The sequence below is a fragment of the Myotis lucifugus genome, unplaced genomic scaffold (assembly GCF_000147115.1).
Source record: "Myotis lucifugus unplaced genomic scaffold, Myoluc2.0 scaffold_352, whole genome shotgun sequence".
NCBI lineage: Eukaryota > Metazoa > Chordata > Mammalia > Chiroptera > Vespertilionidae > Myotis > Myotis lucifugus.
In genome coordinates this window covers 359,026-381,221 of record NW_005871400.1, presented here as the reverse complement: position 1 = coordinate 381,221, position 22,196 = coordinate 359,026, and the positions used below count along the sequence as shown (strand labels likewise).

Genomic DNA, 22,196 nt, shown 5'->3' with positions numbered 1-22,196 from the left:
ATATTGGCAAGGATGTAGAGTGATGGAAAGGATTGGAAGTATTGACTAAAGTTGAATATTTACATACTTTAAGATCCAGTAATTATGTATTAAAGTATATATCTAGCATAAATGTGTACATACTTGTACCAAAAGACATCATGGCAAATTAATAATAACTAAAGTTCAGAAACAATATAAATGTTCCTCAAACTTACAGTAAATAAATATATTGTTTTAGATTCATACAACTAAATATTATACAACAATGTAAATAAACAAACTACCATTATAAGTAACAATGTGGATGAAGCTTACAAACAATATTGGAATAAAGAAGCCAGGAAGAAGTATACAGTACAATTATATTCATAAATAAGTGAGACTAATGTGTAATTAAAAAGTCAGCATGGTAGTTTACATTGGAATTGATTGATTAAAAATGAATATTTACATTAACAATAGATAGTAATTAATTAAAAGAGAAAACTATATAATATTTTCATATGATACCAATAAAAACCAACAGTAAAATGCTAAAAACTTATAGTAAACTAGGCATAGAAATGAATTTTCTTAAACTGATGAAGGGTAGCTACCAAATATAATATACAGTAGAAGAAATTTAAAAGTATTCCATTCAAAAGAAAAGAAAAAAGATATCTATTATTGCCACCAGTATTCAGTATTGTACCAGTGGTCCCACTTTATGCAATAGCACAAGAAATGGGGTTTGATAATTTAAAAGAAAGAAAAAGTGTCCTTATTTCTAGATTAAAAGTCTATCTAGGAAAGCCATGATAATCGTATAAAAACTGTAAAAACTAATTAGAAAATTAGTTGATCTAGGTTTCTGCATAATAAGATCAGCATGTAAAATTCAATAACATTTCTAAATACTAGCAATTTATAATATGATAAAAAAAAGACAGCCTTAAGAGCATAAATAAAATCAGTAAGGTATGTAAGGTACAAGGAAATAAATCTGCTAAACTGTAAAAGACTTCAGGGGTAGAGTTACAAAACAATACATATTACAGAGTGACACTAGTGAAATAGAAGGCAAGGAAGCTCCAAGTCCTTTTTCCTGGGAAAACTCTAAAACAACCAGAAAGTGACTGAAATAACTTTACCACAGTTCAAGTTTACAGCAACCAAGTGGATATCCAGAAAAATCAAGAAAAAGCTACTTCCAAAATGTTAGGAAATGTTGCGGCATGTTACGCACCCTTGCCACACCCTGCCTGTTTCAGAACAGTGTTGGTCTAGAGGAGGCAGCAGCCCATTTTCCTATTGCCTCCTTCAAATCAGAAGAAAAGCCAACCTTATTTTCAGTGGCCTAACCTGTTTGGGGAGTTGATTGAAGGACTGGTGTTGTTTTACCTCGGCCCCAAATCAGAGGGTACTTCTCATGGAAGCTGCAGGGGGATTACAGACCTGCAGACTCCTGGGCCAAGAGATTACAGGTGAAGACAGAACATCTAAGTTCCCGAAGACAAGCAAGAGTGACACTCTTTAATAAATTAAGACTTTTTTAAAAAGCCATGTATATAGAAGAATATAAAAACCCACACAAACAGGCACAGGCAAGCTGCATGCACAGAAATGACATGAGAATAACATAAATTTTTACCTAGAGCTAATCCCTAGGTTTAAAACATGTTTAGCTAAATAGTGATGTTGAACCTATGACACGCGTGTGAGAGGTGACACAAGAACTCGTTTTTTTGGTTGATTTTTCTTTGTTAAATGGCATTTAAATATATAAAATAAATATCAAAAATATAAGTCTTTGTTTTACTATGGTTGCAAATATCAAAAAATTTCTATATGTGACACGGCACCAGAGTTAAGTTAGGGTTTTTCAAAATGCTGACATGCCGAGCTCAAAAGGTTCGCCATCACTGGTTTAGAATATACTTAGCTAAATAGTGAAAAAGTGCCTTGGCACAGAGCCAGTCTGAAAAGATGGGAGAGGTGACTTGTTTTCAAAAGCCAATTAAAAAAATTGTATTGAATTTATTGGGGTGACATTAATTAATACAATTATATAGGTTTCAAGTGTACAATTGTATATCATCTTTATATTGTACTGTGTGTTTACCACCCAACATCAAAACCCCTTCCATTACCATTTACCCCCCACCCCATTTAACCTCTTCTACCTGCCCCACCCCCCTTTCCCAGTAATACCATACTGGGATTTTCTTAATCCCGTTGTCTTTTTCACATAAGCCCCCCACTCCATTTCCCTCTGACAGCTGTCAGTCTGTTCTCTATATCAATGAATCCATATTTATATTTTGCTAGTTTGTTTGTTTGGTTCATTAGATTCCACAGATAAATGAAATCATATGGTAGCTGTTCTTCTCTGACTGGCTTATTTCACTTAGTATAGTACCCTGTAGGTCCATCATTCTGTAGCAAAAGATAAGATTTCCTTCTTTTTTATGGCTAAGTAATATTCCATTGTATAAATGTACCACAGCTTTTTTAATCTACTCAGCTACTTATGAGCACTTCCAAAGCTTGGCTATCTATAATAATAAAAGCATAATATGCTAATTAGACCAGATGTCCTTCTGGATGACCTTCTGGATGAAGCCAGGGCTGAGAAGGAAGCCCAAGTCCCAGGTGCTAGAGGAAAGCCTGTGCCGGCTGCCGGGGGAAGGAAGGCATACTCTTGCATGAATTTTGTGCATCAGGCCTCTAGTTGTAAATAATGCTTCAATGAACATAGGGATACATATATTTTTTAGGATTAGTATTTCACTTTTCTTTGGATATATTCCCAGAAGTGGAATCACTGAGTCAAAGGCAATTACATTTTTAATTTTCAAAAGCCAATTTTCAAGACATAAGTAAACATGAAAATAAGCTCAAACAATTGAAGAAAATAAATTGGCATCAGACTTACTAGATAGAGATTTAAAAATAACTCTCTTAAATATGCTCAAAGTACGAAAGAAAATATGGAAAATTATACATAAACAAATGGAAAAATCACCAAATAAACATTATAAAATGAAAACAAAGAGAAAATTGGGACCTGAAAAATATAATAAGTGAATTTAAAATTTACTAGAGGGGTTCAACAGCACATGTGAGCAGGTATAATAAAGAATCTGTGAACATGATGAGTATAGAAAATTTGAAATTATTCAGTATGACTTGTAAGAAGAAAAAAAATGAAGAAAAGTAAAGAGACCCTAAAGAACTTATGGCACACCATCAATGAGAGCAATATATATATTTTGGTGTCTCAGAATAAGGTAAGAGAAAGAAAGAGGAGGAAAGGTTATTGAAAGAGACTTCCCAAATGTAATGAAATACATAAATTTACAAGTTCAAGAAACTTATGAATTCTAAGAAAAGTGTATGAGATCTACAATGAGACAAATAATAATGATCTCACTGTCAAAAACTAAATAGAAGAGAGGACACTGAAAACAAGGGAAAGCAGTCACAAAAGAAAGGATCCTTAATATGATCATCTGCTGAAACTTTGGAGGCTGTAGAGTAGTGAAGTGATACAACGTGCTGTAAGAAAACACACGCACACACCTGTCAACCAATAATTCTATGCCAACAAAACTGTCCTTCAAAAATAGAAGAAACAACAAAGTATTCCCTGATAAAAGCTGAGGAAATTCATTACTACTAGATCTACCCTACAATAAATGCTAAAAAGAGTCTTTTAAATTGAAATTAAAGGACACTAGACAGTAAATCAAAGGCATATGCAGAGATAAAGCTCTCTGGGAAAGCTAAGTGCATTGGCAGATATAAAAACCAATACTATTGCAATTTTTACTTATACTCAACTGTATTTTATACAGGATTTTAAAAAAATGAATAAAGATAATTATAATTTGTAGTGGGTACACAATGTATAAAGTTGTAATTTGTGACAACAATGACAGTGTGGAGGCAGAAACAAAGCTATATAGGAGCAGAGTTTCATATGTGATTGAAATTTAGTTGGTATCAATTCAAAGTAGATTGTGATAACATTGGAATGTTATATGAAATCCTCATGGTAATCACAAAGAATACACATGAAAGGAAACAAGAAAAGTATCAAAACATGTAAATACAAAAAATACTCTATACAGAAGGAGAAACCAAGATGGTGGCATAGGTAATCACCTATACTTGCTGCCTCTCACAACCACATCAAATTACAACTAAATGGAAGAACAACTACCACCCAGAACCATGGGAAAGCTGGCTGAGTGGAAATTCCACAACTAGAGAGGTGAAGAAAGCTCATTGAGACCGGCAAGAAGTGTGGAGGCACGGAAAGTGCTGGCACCTGGATGTGCTGTTCTTTAAACCAGGAGGGAGATACAAGCTGAACTCCAGTTCTGGGCAAGATTCTGGGGGACCCAGACACATATGGGGAGAAAATGGACTGTCTGGCATTGGGACAGGAATGTGAGGGCGGCTTACTCTTAGAGGTGCTTGCAGTGACCATTGTTCCTGCACAGGTGCGCGAGAGCAGAGAACCAGGGACTTCTCTGGTTCAGGGCTGACTGGCAGCCATTGCTGTTTACCTGCCCTGGTGATTCCCAGAGACCTCGCCCCACCCAATTTACAACCCACCCAAGCTGTGCCCATCGGCTTTTGCATATGAATGGCCTGTCCTTTCGCCTAAAACAAACTGCAGCTGGGTCAGAGAGCCCGAGAGATTCCAAAAGAAGGCCCACTTCCTGGCAGCAGCAGTGGCCTTGCTTCACAGCTGGGACTTGTCTGTGCACTTCCAAACCCAACACAAAGAGGAGGAATCTGCAGATGTCTGTGTAGTTCCTGCTGGGCGGACCTAGACAGTGACTGACCTTGCACTTCCTTGGAGATCCAAGAGCCAGTGTACCCAGTAGTCAGAGTGAGACCATAATGGATTACAACTCTTCACATCCATAAGAGACACACTCAAGGGGCAGACTCAGTGAGCACCAAAGCTCCACTGAAGCAAGTCCTGCCCCATAAGGGTGTCTCATGTGTAACAGATCTTCCAGTGTAGACATAGCTGGTCATCACAGCCAATTGGCCTAGAGGTCAATTCCCCCCAATGATACCAATAGCAATCAAGGCTTAGCTACAACAAGACTGTGCAAACGGCCCACAAAGGGGTGCAAGAAGAGCGTCCACCTCAGATGACTGGGGAGGCTGAGCCACTGGGCCCTATAGGACACCTACCACACAAGGCCACTCTATCAACTCAAGGAGACTTAGCAGCTACCCAATACATAGAAACAAACACAGGGAAGCAGCCAAAATGTGAAGACAAAGAAACAAGTCACAAATGAAAGAAATGGATGAAAGCAAAATACTGGATATAGAGTTCAAAACCACAATTATAAGGTTACTCAAGAATCTTCTAGAAACCTCTGAGAAATTTAGTGAGACCCTCAAGGATGTAAAAAAGGACCAATTAGAAATTAAGTATGCAATTACTGAAATAAAGAATAATATACAGAGATCCATCAGCAGACTAGAGGATCCCAAGAATCAAGTCAAAGATTTGAAATACGAAGAAGCAGAAATCACCCAACCAGAAAGGCAAAAAGGAAACAGAATCCAAAAATATGAAGATGGTGAAGGAGCCTCTGGGACAACTTCAAGTGTACCAACATCCGAATTATGGGGGTGCCAGAAGAAGAGAGAGAGCAAGATATTGAAAACATATTTGAAGAAATAATGACAGAAAATTTCCCATACCTGGTGAAAGAAATGGACTTACAAGTCCAGGAAGTACAGAGAACCTCAAACAAGAGGAATCTAAAGAGGACCACACCAAGACACATCATAATTAAAATGCCAAGGGCAAAAACAAAGAGGGAATCTTAAAAGCAACAAGAGAAAAACAGTTAGTTACCTAGAAGGGAGTACCCATATGATTGTCAGCTGATTTCTCAACAGAAACTATGCAGACCAGAAGGGAGTGGCAAGAAATATTCAAAGTGATGAATAGCAAGAACCTACAACCAAGATTACTCTACCCAGCAAAACTATCATTTAGAATTGAAGGTCAGATAAAGAGCTTCACAGACAAGAAAAAGCTAAAGGAGTTCATCACCACCAAACCAGTATTACATGAAATGCTGAAGGGTATTCTCTAAGAAGAGGAAGAAAAAGGTAAAGATAAAAATTATGAACAACAAAGTGACAACAAATACATATCAACAAGTGAATCTAAAAATCAAGTGAATAAAAAATCTGAAGAACAGAATAAACTGGTGAATATAATAGAACCAGGGGCATAGAAAGGGAGTGGGCTGACAATTCTCGGGGGGTAAGGGAAAGTGGGGGGTGCAGGAAGAGATTGGACAAAAATCTTACACCTATGGATGAGGACAATGGGTGGGGTGGGAACTGAGTGGAGGGGAGCTATGGGGGGGAAAAAGAAGAATAACTGTAATAATCTGAACAATAAAGATTCATTTAAAAAATACTCTATACCAGTGGTTCTCAACCTTCCTAATACCGTGACTCTTTAATACAGTTGCTCATGTTGTGGTGACCCCCAATTTCATTGTTACAAATTGAACATAATTAAAGCATAGTGATTAATCACAAAAACAATATGTAATTATATATGTGTTTTCCGATGGTCTTAGGCGACCCCTGTGAAAGGGTTGTTCGACCCCCAAAGGGGTTACGACCCACAGGTTGAGAACCGCTGCTCTATACAATAGAAAGAAGTAATGGAGGAAACAAGACATATATAAAACAACAAAATGGCAAAAATAAGTCTCTCCCTATTAGTATTCACTTTAATGTTTTTTAAATTGATTTCAGAGAGAGGAAGGGAGAAGAGGGAAATAGAAACATCACGTTGAGAGAGAATCATTGATCAAGTGCTCCCTGCATGCCCTCCACTGGAGATCAACACCAGAACTGCAATCTCCTGGCCCATGGTTGATGCCCAACCACTGAGCCATACTGGCAAGGCAGTATTCATTTTAAATGCAAATGAATTTAATACCTCATTCAACAAGCACATATTGGCAAAATGAATGTAAAAAGACAACAACAAAATGATCCAACTATATGATATCCAGTGAGATTCACTGAGATTTAAGGACATAAAGAAGTTGACAGTAAAAGGACAAAAAATAAATCTATGCAAATAGTGCCCAAAAGATCTGGATGGCTACACTATTATTAGACAAAATAGAATTTAAGTCAATAACTGTTACAAGAACAAATGCCATATGATTTCACTTATATGTGCAATCTAAAGAACAAAATAAACAAAATAGAAACAGACTCATTGATGCAGAGAACAACAGACTGATGGTCGCCAGAATGAAGGGGCCTTGGGAATCTGGGTGAAAAAATTGAAGGGATTAAGAAGTACAGATTGGTAGTTATAGAATAGTTATAGGAATGTAAATTATAGCATAAGGAAGTAAATAATATTGTAATAACTATGTATGGTGCCAGGTAGGTACTTGAAATATTGGGGGAACCACTTTGTAAAGTATATGATTGTCTAACTATTATGTGTTCACCTGAAATTAATACAAAATAATATTGACTGTAAACTTTAATTGAAAAATATAAATAAAAATTTCAGAACCAAACAAATACAATGTTATAAATTGATAAAAGGCCAATTCACCATGAAGATATAACAGTTATACACATGTACATCAAACATCAGAGCTTCAAAGTATATGAAGTAAACAGTAACAGATTTGAAGGGAGAAATAGACAGCTGAATAATAGGAGTTAGAGCAGCGGTTCTCAACCTGTGGGTCGAGACCCCTTTGGCAGTCGAACGACCCTTTCACAGGGGTCGCCTAAGACCATCCTGCATATCAGATATTTACATTATGATTCATAACAGTAGCAACATTACAGTTATGAAGTAGCAACGAAAATAATTTTATGGTTGGGTCACACCATGAGGAACTGTATTTAAAGGGCCAGAAGGTTGAGAACCACTGAGTTAGAGTCTTGAATAGAGAATTTGAACAACACTAACCCAATTGGAACTAATGACATATACAGAATACTCGACCCAACAACAACAGGATACACATAGTTTATAAGTGCATATGAGGTATTCCTGAGAGAGACCATATAGTACGCCCCAGATCAAGTCTAATAATTTAAAAATATATACAAAACATCTTCATGACCGCATTGGTATTAAGTTGAAAATCATAACATGAGGAAAACTTGAAATTTACAAATATGTGGAAATTAAACAACCCTTTTTTCAGCAACAAATGGGTTAAGAAGAAATCACAAAGAAAATTAGAAAATACTTAAAACAACACACCAAAAGTTATGGAATGCATTGAAAGCAGTACTAAGAGGAACATTTTATTGCTATAAATGCTAACATTGAAAAAGAAATATCTTGCCCTGGCCAGTGTGGCTTAGTTGGTTCGGTATCATCTGTGCACAGAAAGGAAATTCTCAGTCAGGGTACATATCTGGGCTGCGGTTCAATCCCTCATGGTGGGTGTGTGTGGGGCAACTGATAGATGTTTTGCTCTCACATAGATGTTTCTCTCCCTTCCCCTCTCGCTAAAAAAAATCAATAGAAAACTATTTTTAAAGGAAAATCTCAAATCAATAACCTAACTTTACATCTTTAACAAGTACACAAAAGAATAATCTAAACTCAAATCTAGCAGAAAAAACAGACCTACTAAGAAGGGCTCCTGTGGCTAACTGGGCTCATTTTTAAAAAACAGAACCCAGCAGCCATTTCTACACCGAGGATCTCACACTAAATGCACTTCAGGGAGCAGCCTGCCCTGGACTTCTTGCCTCTGCACTAAACTGCCCACTGCATGGTGTTTCTACATCTGAGCCAGCCCTTATGAAGGAGTCCTTGGAATCTGATTTCAACCAATAGGATGGAGGCTTCTCCCATCCAATCAGACCTGCACAGCTCTGACCAACCAGAGTGGCCCTATTTTGGCCAATCAGGACAGTGCCTTTTGGATCAATCAACTGCAAGGATTTAGAGTTCTCAGTCCAACCAGGGACCAGGGGTGAGGACTTCTGTCCAGGGAAGCCAGCTCCCCCCTGGCTCTAAGAGAGTAATTTCCTTTCAAGACTGAAGACTACATCCCGTGGCTGAGCTAAAACACTGAGGTTGTCTCACTGGAGCAGAGCGAAGCAGACCAGTGCAGGCCAGAACAGACTGGCACAGAGCAGAGCAGAGCAGAGCAAAGCACCGGGAGCAAACCAGCACAGAGCCGAGTAGACCAGCATGGAGCAGAACAGAGTTGTCTGGCCTTAGAGTTTTCACACCCTGCTGTATCACAGTTGATAGCTTTGCACTGAATAGAGTTTTCTTCTTCATCACACCCCAAATTGGGAATTCCTGATGGCCTTGAATTCCTGCCAATGACCATCAGTTGACAAGACATAATAAAGATTAGAATAAGGCAAATAAGTAAAATAGAGACTAAAATAACACTGGAGAAAATCAGTGAAACTAGAAGTTAGTACTTGGAAAAGATCACAGAGTTAACAAACCTTTGCTACATGGACTAAGAAAACAAGGGAAGACACAAATCACTAAAATCAGAAGTAAAGTGTGAACATTACTACTGACTTTATACAAATATGGGGTGGGCAAAAGTAAGTTTACAGTTGTGAATATGTGAAACACAGTTTATTCTTGTGTAATTTATTAATTATTACATTATTTTTCCATACAAACAACTATAAACATATTTTGCCCACCTGTGGGAACCATGCCAGGTCCCCGGATAGTCAAGGCCAGTGGGAGCACAGAGGCCTTGTTATCAATACACCAGAATGGCCAAAGGCCGCTCTGGGCATGTGCCTAAATGGAATGTTCAAGAACTCTGAGCCTGAGAGTCCTAATCAGGCCAAGATACCATGAGCAGGTGCAAGAACACACGGTACACTGTGCCCTTCAATAGCCAATATAATTGATGTCACTGTTGGCACAAAGCCTTCTTTGTCTAAATGTCATAAAAATAGGTTACTGACCAGTCTAGTTGGCTGAGGCAGGAGTGAGCAGAAGTCTGCTGGAGTATGAAGAGAGAGCAGCTGGGATGGAGTGTGAAGACTTCTGCTAGAGAGAGCAGCTGGGCAGGAGAGGCAGGGGAAGCTGCTGAGCCAGAGAACTCAGATCACACTACGACAGGAGGTGGTGAGTCTGGGAGGCAGTGTGCAGCTGCTCAGATAATAGCTGTGGGTAGAGACTGATGCTGTTTTATGGGAAAGATCTATGTTCACCAGCCGGTGTCCGGCTGCCTTGCCTGCATGGACTGTGCTGTGAGGACTGTTCTGTCTGATGGCTATATGGCCACTGGCTTCTGCAATGAAGACTCATCCTTATACACCCACAGCCTCTCATGGCTTCTCCGTCTAAGACCCGGGGTCCTAGCAGGTCCAGCCCCAGGCAGAGGGGCTTGGACCCAACCCCTGTGACTAGCGAGCAGAGGATAAAGGAGGAACTTGGACTAAGTTCCCAACAGTTTGCACAGTGGGCAGGGTTCGAGAAGAACCAGCCCTGGCGTAGTCGGACAGGAAGATTTAGAAGAATACGTGGACTCAGCCATTCAGAGCCGGTCAGCCCAGCAGAGCTGTGCGGTGCTCTTGATGCTGGCCGACACCACCCCTGTATAAAGATTATAAGGCACTACCATGAATGACTGCACAGCAGCAAATTGGATAACCTAGATGAAATGGGAAAATTCCTAGAGACACAAATACTGAGACTGAATTAAAAAAACAAGAAAATCTGAATAGACTGATAACTAGAACAGGGATCAAATCACTAATCATAAACCTCCCAACAAAGAAAAGTCCTGAACAAGATGATTTCACTGGTGAATTCTACCAAACACTTCAAGAAGAATTTGATAGGGCAGAAACAGGATGCTGGGGAACCAGCTAGGATTGTGAGAAATATCAATCCTGCTCTGTTAACCGTGATTGTTTTGCTCTGATTAAGAAGGCACATTCTACCCTGGCTGGCAGCCGCACTCTGGACCTGGGAGCTCACCTGGAGATGCAGTCCAACCTTCCCATTTGGAGCTGCCTATTAGCATGGAAGATTAACAACTTTGTTGCAGAAACTAAAGCCAGAAACCAGAATCTCCAGCCCTTTGAAGACCCTAGCTCTTTTACATATCTGTAAACTGCCCATTTGCCCTTTTGCCTACTTTCCTTTGTACTTCTACCAATATAAACAGCCGGCTTATGGTGGGGGCAGAGTAGATTTTTGTGGATGACCTGCTGCTCTCCGGTACTGCTGGCAGTATTGGGATAAACGCTCATAATGATTCAACCCTGTCTCTGCTTAATTGGCTCAAGTAGTGACAGGCAACTTGGATCCATTGTTTATCCAGTTACAAATTAACAACAATCTTTCTTAAGTTGTTCCAAAATTTTAAGGACACTTTCTAATTCATTTTTCGATGCCAGCAATGCCCCAGAACAGCGGTTCTCAAGCTGTGGGTCGCCAACCTGTGGGTCGTGACCCCCTTTGGGGGTTGAACGACCCTTTCACAGGGGTCGCCTAAGACCATCAGAAAACACATATATAATTACATATTGTTTTTGTGGTTAATCACTATGCTTTAATTATGTTCAATTTGTAACAATGAAAATACATCCTGCATATCAGATATTTACATTACGATTCATAACAGTAGCAAAATTACAGTTATGAAGTAGCAAAGAAAATTATTTTATGGCTGGGGCTCACCACAACATGAAGAACTGTATTAAAGGGTTGCGGCATTAGGAAGGTTGAGAACCACTGCCCTAGAACCAAAGCCATAGAAAGAAAACAACAGACCTGTATCATTTGTGAATAATGATGCAATGCCCCCTGACATAATGCTACAAAACATAATCAGTAGCCTGTTAAAAGGATTATAGACAATGATTAAGTGGGATTTATTTCTGGCATGTGAGGATGGTTTAACATGAAAATCAATCAATTTAATACTCCACATTAACAGAATGAATAATCAACTTAATCGATGAAGAGAAAGCATTTGACAAAGTTTAATATGTGTCCATGATAAAAACACACAACTAACTAGCAATAGAAGGAAACTTCCTCACCATAAAAAAGTAAATATAGAAAAATACACAGCTATCACCACACTCAATGGTGGAAGACTGAAAGCTTTCCTTCAAAGATCAGGAGCAAACCAAGGATGCATGCTTTCACCACTTCTATTTAACAGAGGATTGAAATTCTATACAGAGACATTTTCAAGAAAAATAAATTAAAAACATTCAAATTAAAAGGAAGTAAAATTACCATTGTTCACAGATTATATGATCCCATATGTAGGAAACCCCAGACACAAAAAATCAGTTACAAGAGACAAATTTACCAAAGTTATTAAATACAAAATCAACATGCAAAAATCAGTCACATTTCTATACACCAACAATGAATAATCCAAAGAGGAAATTAAACAACAACAACAATTCAATCTACAATAACATAAAAAATAATAAAATACTTCGGAATAGAAATATTCTGAATAACCAAGGAATCCAAATACATGTACACTAACCTTGGCTGGTTTGGCTCAGTGACTAGAGCATCAGCCCTCAAATTGATGGGTTCTGGGTTCAATTCCAGTCAAAAGCATGCCTTGGGTGTAGGCTCGATCCCCGGCCCCAGTCGGGTTGCATGCAAGAGGCAACCAATTGGTGTGTCTCTCTCACATCAATGTTTCTCTCTCAGTCTCTCCCCCTCCCTTCCACTCTCTCTAAAAATCAATGGGAAAAAATATCCTTGGGTGAGAATTAAAAGAAAATAACAAAATACATGTACACTAAAAACTACAAAACATTTAAAGATGACATAAATAAATGGAAAGTCATCCAATGTTCATAGATTAAGAGACTCAAATTAAGATGTCAAAGTTACCAAAAATTATCTACAGATTCAATGCAATCTCTAGCAAAATCCTAATCATTTTTTTTTTTTTGCAGAAATAGAAAAGCCCATCCTTAAATTTTGTGTGGGGAGCTTGAATCCCTAATTAGTGAAAACAATCTCAAAACAGAAGAAATTTAGAGAACTCACACTTCCTGATTTCAAAACTTGCTTTAAAGCCACTGTAATACTGGCATAAAGACAGACATGTAGAACAATGAAACAAGATAGCTCAGAAACAACCCTTTGCAAAAATAGTCAAATGATTTTCAACAAGGGTGCCAAGGACACTCATGAGAGAAAGAGCAGTCTTTTCAACAAATGGTGCTGGGACACCTATATATTCACATGCAAATACTGATTTTTAAAAAAAGATTTTTTAAAATGATATATTTGCGAGAGAGAGGAAGAGGGAGGAAGGCAGAGAAAAACATTGATGTGAGAGTGAAAAATCAATCAACTGCCTTGTGCATGCCTCCTACCAGGGAATGAGCCCACAACTAGGGCATATGCTCTGACCAGGAATCAAGCTGGCAACCTTTCGGTGCACTGAACAATGCCCAACCAACTGAGCCACACCAGCCAGGGTGCAAAGACTGAATTTTGACCCTTACCTTCTGCTATATAATAACTAACTTAAAATTGATTAAAAACCTAAAAGTAAGTTCTAAAACTATAAAACTCTTAGAAAAAAACGTAAGAGAAGCTCATGATATTGGATTTAGTAATGATGTGTGAATATGAAACCAAAAGCACAGGCAATAAAAAAAGTATATACGTTGTACATCATCAAAATTTTAAAATTTTGTGCATCAAAGGATATTGGAAAGGCAACAGAATGAAAGAAAATATTTACAAATTACACATATGGTAAGGGATAATTTTCCAGATTACGTAAAGAACTTTTCCAACAATAAAAACCAAACAACCCAAATTTAAAATGTACTAAGGATTGAGTAGAAAGTTCTTCAAAGAAGATATACAAATGGCCCATAAGCACATGTAAAGATGCTCAACATCAAATGCAAGTCAAACCACAATGACATACCACTTCACACCCATTAGGATGAGTATTATCGATAAAGAACAAGCAAACAAAAAAAACAAACAAGTGTTTGTGATGATGTGGAGAAACTGGAATTCTTGTGAATTGCTGGTGAGAACATAAAATGGTGCAGCCACTTTAAAATACAGGATGGCATTTCCTCAGAAAATTAAACTAATTACCCTATAGTCTGAAAATCTACTTTTAGAAATATATCCCAAATAATTGAAAGATATTTGTACACTCATGTTCAGAATAGCATTCAATAGCCAAGGGGTGGAACCAGCCCCAATATTTATCAATAGATTAATGGACAAAGCATGGTCCTTTTATAATGGAATATTATTCAGTCTTGAAATGGCATAAAATTCTGATACATATGTGAACCTTGAAAGGATTATGCTAGATAAAATGTCAGACATAAAAGAACAAATATTATATTACTCTACTGATATGAGGTACCTGGAATAGTCAAATTTATAAAACCAGAAAGTAGAATAGTGGATACCAGGGATGGAGGGGGATGAGGAGTTACTGTTTAACTGGTAGACATTCATTTTGAAAAAAAATGCAGAAGTTCTGGAGATGGATAGTGGTGAAGTTTGCACAATAATATGCATGTCCTGAATGCCAATGAATTGCACATTCAGAAATGTTTATAATGGGTAAATTTCCCGTTACATATTTTTACCACAATAAAATGGACAATGTTAGAAACATTTTTAAAGCCCAAGGAAATGAAAAGATCATCTGTCATGTTTCAGATGAGCCAACTTGGAGAGATTTCTTGAAGACTGAAAAGATCTCTCAGACTCACTGAATGCACCATTGCAAAAGGCTCCTACTTGTCTGCATGATCTCTTTTTAAATTTGACACTTTATATGGACTATCTCTTCAGTTCCCAAGTTAGCCTTTTCTGTTTGGTACCATCTTCATTTGATTTTTTTGTCGTTCCTCACAAACCTATGTCCCCCCAGGGGCTTGGTAAGTGGTATGGATGGGGATACTTAGGATGAGCCCCACTCACCCTTCCATCCCAAGAACCACCTGACAGGACCCACTCACCTTTTTCCATCATCTATCATTTCTTCCTCTAGTTCCTCAACTTCTTCCAGTCTAGTGATCAAATGGCTCAATGTATAAAATAACCGGTCTCATTCTCACAACTCTGAATAAATTCTAAGTCTTCCCTTTGTCTCACAGATAACTTTCTTCAAACTATAATCCAAATTCTTAGCTTCACCTTTGTTACCAGACTACTGTTGAATATTTTTGCAGCCCAGCCAATATAATGGTATGTAAGAAATGTTTTAATAAAAATTTTGTAACTTAATTTTTACAATATCCTGTTATACATAATTATTAATGATGAACTACAACTTTTGCTAATGACTGATTACTATAATCGTGTTGCATTCATTTCCCTTACACGCCGTGTGCACAGGTGCACTATTTCTCTCCACTAATACTACAGTGAATATTTTAGCAGCTGATTGCCACATCATTAGTCTTGGACTGACTTGTGTGGTGTGTGCAACAGGAAATATTTTGCTTTTGGAGAACAAGAAAAATAGGTTTATTTGCATTACGCTTATTAATTTGTGCCAGTTATTCAGTGTCTGGTAAGTTAATGTTCAAGAAAAAATATTAATTTTTATTAAAATGTTCTATTATTTTATGTTAACGATGACTCATTTATTTCAGCCCTTTGTATTCAGCATGTCTGTATCGAAATAAACCTATGTTTCTATGAAAATTGAAGCTTTTGTTTTTTTTGCGGCCCACAGAAACTTACACCTTGATTATCTGGCCCGTGTTAGCCTTTGACTCTGACATGCTTGTCCTACAATATGCAGGCTCTCCTAGCACTATCTTCTGATGTTATGATGGCGGTGAACATGAACTGGCGAGGAAAGAATGCACCATCCAGGCTCCCATTACCACCTTAGTGCAGCCCCAGTGCATCAGTGCGCTTCATCAGTGCGGTTCTAGTCACTAAAGCCAATGGACCCTATTCGGGCTCTACCTTGCCTGAGACTTCCTTGAACTTGACATCTTTGACCATTTTCTCCTTCTTGAATGTTTTCCCCACTTGGTTTCTTTTCAAGGTTATGTCCTCTCTCTCATGTAGCATGCGCAGCTAATGACTGGCTTTTCAGGGATACAGAGGCCAGCTACCTGGTTTCAATTTGGGATTGCTCAGTCAGGCCATCCTGTTCCCCCCCAAGAGGAATCAAAGCTTCAGTTTGCAACTCAATTTCAGGTCACCTTCTCCTCAGGCCAGTCCTTCTTTCCTTACAGCACCCTGTCTGGCATAGCCTAGATATTGACAGAACTTACCTTTTACGCTAACAGTTTCAAACATACTCTTGATTTTGCTTTTGATGCTTCACTATCTCTCCAGAATCTGTGTCAACAGTATCATATCAACTCCTACCATAATTCCTATCTATTCTCTCCTGCCATCTGCCTGTTACCAGTACCCCACTCATCAGGCACCTTACATCTCAGACAGTAATAGTGTCTTACCTTTTGGATATTGTCAGTGATGCTAAAGCCTTCAACGAACACATGCCCAGAGGTAGCAGTCTCTTCTCCAGTCAAAATTTGGAAGGTAGTAGTTTTTCCAGCTCCGTTGAGTCCAAGCAATCCAAAGCACTCCCCCTTTTGGATTGTAATGGAGATATTTTTCACAGCCAGAATGACTGGACACTTAAAATAGATCTAAAAAAGCAATATAATAAAGAATATTTGTAGGTCAAGTAAAACAACCCCATGGACCACTATCTTCAGACAATAAAAATTCTTCCATTACACTGGGAAATATACACAGATCCCAAAGAAGTACAGTGAACCCTGGACACCAATGGCATGCTCTGGGGTAGCAATGATCCAGCTTATGCTGGACAGTGAAAGATGTTACCTTTATGAGCTCCTTAATAAGTACTGAAGAATTCAGCAGCTCCTGCGGCTGCTCCAGGATCCTCTTTCTTTCATTTTCTACGTCTTCATCTTCACATTCCCCAGATAACTCCTCAGACACTTTCCCCTATATTTTCAAGACAAAAATTACAGAAGTGGATACCCTTTAGACCTCTGGTCTAGACTGAATGGCTTCATGAAACCTAAACTGGAGGATAATCTCAAAGATGTCAAAACTGAAGGTTTGAGTCAATTCAAGAAATTTCTGGATATCAGCTCAGCATCCCATGTACACCTTGACTAAGTTTTAAATAACAAATAGTTCATCACTAGAATGAGGGGGTAGCCCAGAGGAGAAGGAAAGGTTATTTCATATACTAAAAAGAGTGTTAATTAATATGCTAATTTATGAAATTTAAATCTTTAAAAGACAGAATTTAAAATATTCAGGTAAATGGGTGTGGTTTTTTGTTGTTTGTTTTGTTTTTATCACTCAGATTCTTAAGAAGGAAGTTATCTCAAGAGGATAAAAAAAACTCTAAAAAATACAGTCATAAATTTTTAATAATAAATAAATTTTGCCAAAAAGAAACAGTGGGAGCTAAAAAAATCAGCAAGAATTAACTAGACTTTTCTTAAGCCCCCTATGCTCTATATTTTCAAGATAGATATTGCAAAATAACTGTTAGGTCTGACCAAAATATTGAATCCATCCCCCTTCTCCAGGGAACTGACCTTTAGGCCACTTCACAACCGACATTCCCTTTGGCTTAGACCACATTCCACTTGCTAAGATTATTATCCTTCCCCCTCCGGATCTTCCTAGGGATCTGGACCCTCCCAGAGAATTCTCCACCCAGAAAAAACCTGCCTAGAGTCCTTTAAAATCTCTGACTTCCTGTCCATGGCTGCTGATGCCATTTTGGGGCTCAGCCCATCTGGTATCAAGATGATCTAATAAATTCATAATCCCTTAATACATTTTGCCTCCTGCATTTCTCCTTTGTCGAGCCTAAAATTTGGTGCCAAAACCTGGGAGGGTTCCATAAGGAAGGGGAGCTGTAGGGAGCTGCTCTAGGGTCAAGCCTCAGGCTAACCTGTGGCAGGGCCACAAACAAGTCCTAGCCTGGAGGGCAGAGCTCTCCTAGCATAATTAAGCCTGACCTTGTAGCCCCTCCTAATTCCTTCCTAAGTAGCTAATTGGCTGTGGGAGGTGCTGCAAGTGTTGCCAAAACAAGAACATTTGTATACATGTTCATCTACCCTTGTTTTAATCAGACTATAAAATAAAGCATCATCTTGCAGGCTGGGTCTTTTGTGTCCTCATCCAAGCATGGGAGATCCACTGAGCCCCAGCTGTATTCTCTTGTCTGTCTTTTCTTCAATCCTTCACCACACCTCCTCAGGTTCACCCTTGGCTGTGCTGGTGCAGCATATGTGGTGCCCAATGTGGAGCCTGAGTATGGGAGGAACTACAATTGCAAGGTGAAAGGACGCTCCAGTGAATCACGTACAAAAAGCAAAAAGTAAGGTAAGGAGAGCAGTTTATGCAGTTTAGTAATAGCTAGGTGTAAAAAATGGAAAATTCAGGATCACAGGAGAAGAACTTATATGTATCTATGCTTAAAGCTATGCTCCAAGGAAAGGAAGATGGTGGCATAGGTAAACACCTGAACTTGCTGCCTCGCACAGCCACATCAAAATTAAAACCAAAGACAAAACAGATATCATCCAGAACCACGGGAAGGGTGGCTGAGTAGAAGTTATACAACTAGAAGGAAAGAGAAAAGTGCACTGAGACTGGGAGGAGGTGCGGAGGTACAGAGGCGCATGTGGAAACGGACTGGTAATTGTGTATGTGGTTGTCTCTTTCAATCAGGAAAGAGATACAAGCTCCTGACTGCTCTGAACTCCAGTTCTGGGTGAGACTCTGGGGACCCAGACTCATACAGGGAGAAACTGGACTGTCTGGCATTGGGCCGGAACACGAGGGTGGTTTTCTCTCAGAGGTGCTTGCAGAGATCATTGTTCCTGCATGGTGCCATGGGACACAGAGACCTCTTCAGGGCAGGGCTGATGGGCAGCCATTGTTGTTTGCTCTGCCCTGGTGATTCCCTGAGACCCTACCCCACCCAATTTACAACCCAGCTGAAGCTGTTTGCAGACTTTTGCATATGAATGGCATGGCCTTTTGCAATCTAAAACCTAACAAACTGCAGCTGGGTCAGAGAGCCCCAGAGCTTCCAAAAGAAGGCCCAAGGCTTGACAGCAGCTTGCATTGCTTCGCAGCTGGGCCTCATCTGGGCACCTCCAAACCCCAAATAAAGAGGAGGAATCTGCAGATCTCTCTGTAGTTCCTGCTGGGTGGCTTTAGGCAGTGGCTGACTTTGCACCTCCTTGGAGATCAAAGAGCCAGTGTACCCAGTGGTCAGAGTGAGACCATCAAGATTAAAACTCTTCACATCCATAAGAGACACACTCAGGGGGTAGACTCAGTGAATGGCAAAGCCCCACTGAAGCAAGTCCTGCCCCATAAGGGCGTCTCCAGCACAGAAGTTCTTCCACTCTAGACACAACTGGTCCTCAAAGCCAATTGGCTTGGAAGTCAATTCCTTCCAGTGATACAAACAGCAGTCAAGGCTTAACTACAACAAGACTGTGCACACAGCCCACAAAGGGGTGCACCAAGAGTGTCCTCCTCAGGTAATTGGGGAGGCTGAGCCACTGGGCTCTATAGGACACCTAGCACATGAAGCCACTTTATCAACACAGGGAAGCAGCCAAAATGCGGACATAAAGAAACAGGACACAAATGAAAGAAATGGAGGAAAGCAAAATACTGGATATAGAGTTCAAAACCACAGTTATAATGTTACTCAAGTATCTTCTAGAAACCTCCGAGAAATTTAGTGAGACCCTCAAAGATATGAAAAAGGACCAATCAGAAATTAAGCACACACTGACTGAAATAAAGAATAATATACAGAGATCCAACAGCAGATGAGAGGATCCCAAGAATCAAGTCAAAGATTTGAAATATGAAGAAGCAAAAATCACCCATCCAGAAAAACAAAAAGAAAAAGAATCTAAAAATATGAAGATAGTGTAGGAGCCTCTGGGATAAATTCAAACGTACCAACATCCAAATTATCCGGGTGCCAGAAGAAGAGAGAGAGCAAGATATTGAAAACATATTTTAAGAAATAATGACAGAAAACTTCCCCTACCTGGTGAAAGAAATAGACTTACAAGTCCAGAAAGTGCAGAGAACCCCAAACAAAAGGAATCTAAAGAGGACCACACCAAGACACATCATAATTAAAATGCCAAGGGCAAAAGACAAAGAAAGAATCTTAAAAGCAGCAAGAGAAAAACAGTTAGTTACCTACAAGGGAGTACCCATACCACTGTCAGCTGATTTCTCAACAGAAACTATGCAGGCCAGAAGGGAGTGGCAAGAAATATTCAAAGTGATGAATAGCAAGAACCTACAGCCAAGATTACTCTACCCAGCAAAGCTATCATTTAGAATTGAAGGTCAGATAAAGGGCTTCACAGACAAGAAAAAGCTAAAGGAGTTCATCACCACCAAACCAGTATTACATGAAATGCTGAAGGGTATTCTTTAATAATAATAGTATTCTTTAATAATAATAATAATAATAAGAAGAAGAAGAAGAAGAAGAAAAAGGTAGAGATAAAAATTATGAACAACAAAGTGGCAACAAATACATATCTATCAACAAGTGAATCTAAAAAATCAAGTGAATAAAAAATCTGATGAACAGAATAAACTGGTGAATATAATAGAATCAGGGGCATAGAAAGGGAGTGAACTGACAATTCTCAGGGGGTAGGGGGTGTAGGGTGCGGGAAGAGCCTGAACAAAAATCACACCTATGGACGAGGACAGTGGTGAGGGGTAAGGGCATGAGGTGGGGTGGGAACCGGGTGGAGGGGAGCTATGGGGGAAAAAAAGAGGAACAGCTGTAATAATCTGAACAATAAAGATTTATTTTAAAAAATAATAAATAAAGCTATGCTCCAAGCATGGGGCTGTTCTGTTAGACATCAACAGCTCCTTTATTTGTTAGATTTTGTTAATAAAACTTGCCCATCGTTTCCTGAGGAAGGAAAGGTAAATGTAGAGGCATGGGAGAAGGTAGGAAAGCAAGTTAGAGATCATTACATAGCTGAAGGTCCAGTGGGAATTCCTGCCTCTACTTTTAGTCTGTGGTCCCTGATTCGGGACTGCCTAGAGCCCACTTCGGGAAAGGAATGAATGAATGTGGCAGGGGAATCAACCGAAGGACTTGTATGCATGCATATAAGTCTAACCAATGGACACAAGACACTGGGGGGTATGGGAGGCTAGGGGAAGGTCAAGGGGAGGGAAAAAAAGGAGGCATATATAATACTCTTTGTAATACTTTAAGCAATAAAACAATTTTTTTTAAAAAAAGACAGATGGGGGAAGGCTACCAGAGGCTTCCGACTCCACCTGTACCATTGGCACCTCCACTGCCTCTTCCAGTCCCTGGGGCTACAGCTCCTGTGGGGGAGAGCCTCTGAACAATGTGCTTCCTCCCAAAAATGAATGAGAATTGGAGGAGGAGGCAGCAAGGGAATGGGATGGTGGGGGTCTGATGCAAGCATCCGGGGAGTTTACTGTTGCTCATAAGCCTCTCCTTTTACCCCCAAAACAAGCAGAAACAAATATAGTGCCTTTGTCTCTACTCCAGCAGACTCTGTATGAGGCCAGGCAGGCTGGGGAAGATACTTCAAGATTCAGTCTATACCCTATATTTGAGCAGCCTGATCCTCAGAATTCAGGTCAGATGCTCTGTGGCCATCAGTCTTAACTTTGAAGGAATTGAACACTTCTTGTTCTATGTATGGACCAACCTCCCCCTTTGTGCTGGGGTTACTAGATACAGTATCTGAGGAAGCTATGGCTCCTAGTGACTGGAATACTGTGGCGAAGGCTTGTCTCTCACCTGGCGATTACTTATTATGGAAATTTAATTGGGCAGAGCTTAGTGCGGAGCAGGCTAACAGAAACCACGCTCATGGGGTACCCATTACAAGTAATATGCTCATGGGCACCGGACCTCATGGGGCTTTGCAGGCTCAGTTAGTATACCCCATTCGAGCTTATCAGCAGATAAATACTGTGCCACCAAAGCCTGGAGGCAACTACCAACAAAAGGGGAATAATCTCTAGACATAAGCATAATTAGGCAAGGCCCTGAGGAGCCATATCAGGATTTTGTGGCTGTTTGTTCCAAGCCATAGGCAGGGTTGTGGCTGACCCTGAGGCTGGAATAATACTCGTG

The 22,196-nt window shown here is 39.4% G+C and overlaps 1 protein-coding gene across 1 annotated transcript in view; it reads right to left on the bottom strand.

The window, feature by feature from the left end:
• Nucleotides 1-22,196, bottom strand: part of LOC102423522 (ATP-binding cassette sub-family A member 3-like) — a 254,535-nt gene that overhangs the window by 22,458 nt on the left and 209,881 nt on the right. Inside the window, exons 26-27 of the mRNA XM_023764831.1 lie at nucleotides 16,862-16,987; nucleotides 16,468-16,662 (exon numbers count right to left, since the gene is read on the bottom strand). Coding sequence (XP_023620599.1) covers nucleotides 16,468-16,662; nucleotides 16,862-16,987 — 321 coding nt within the window. The remainder of the gene's footprint in view (nucleotides 1-16,467; nucleotides 16,663-16,861; nucleotides 16,988-22,196) is intronic.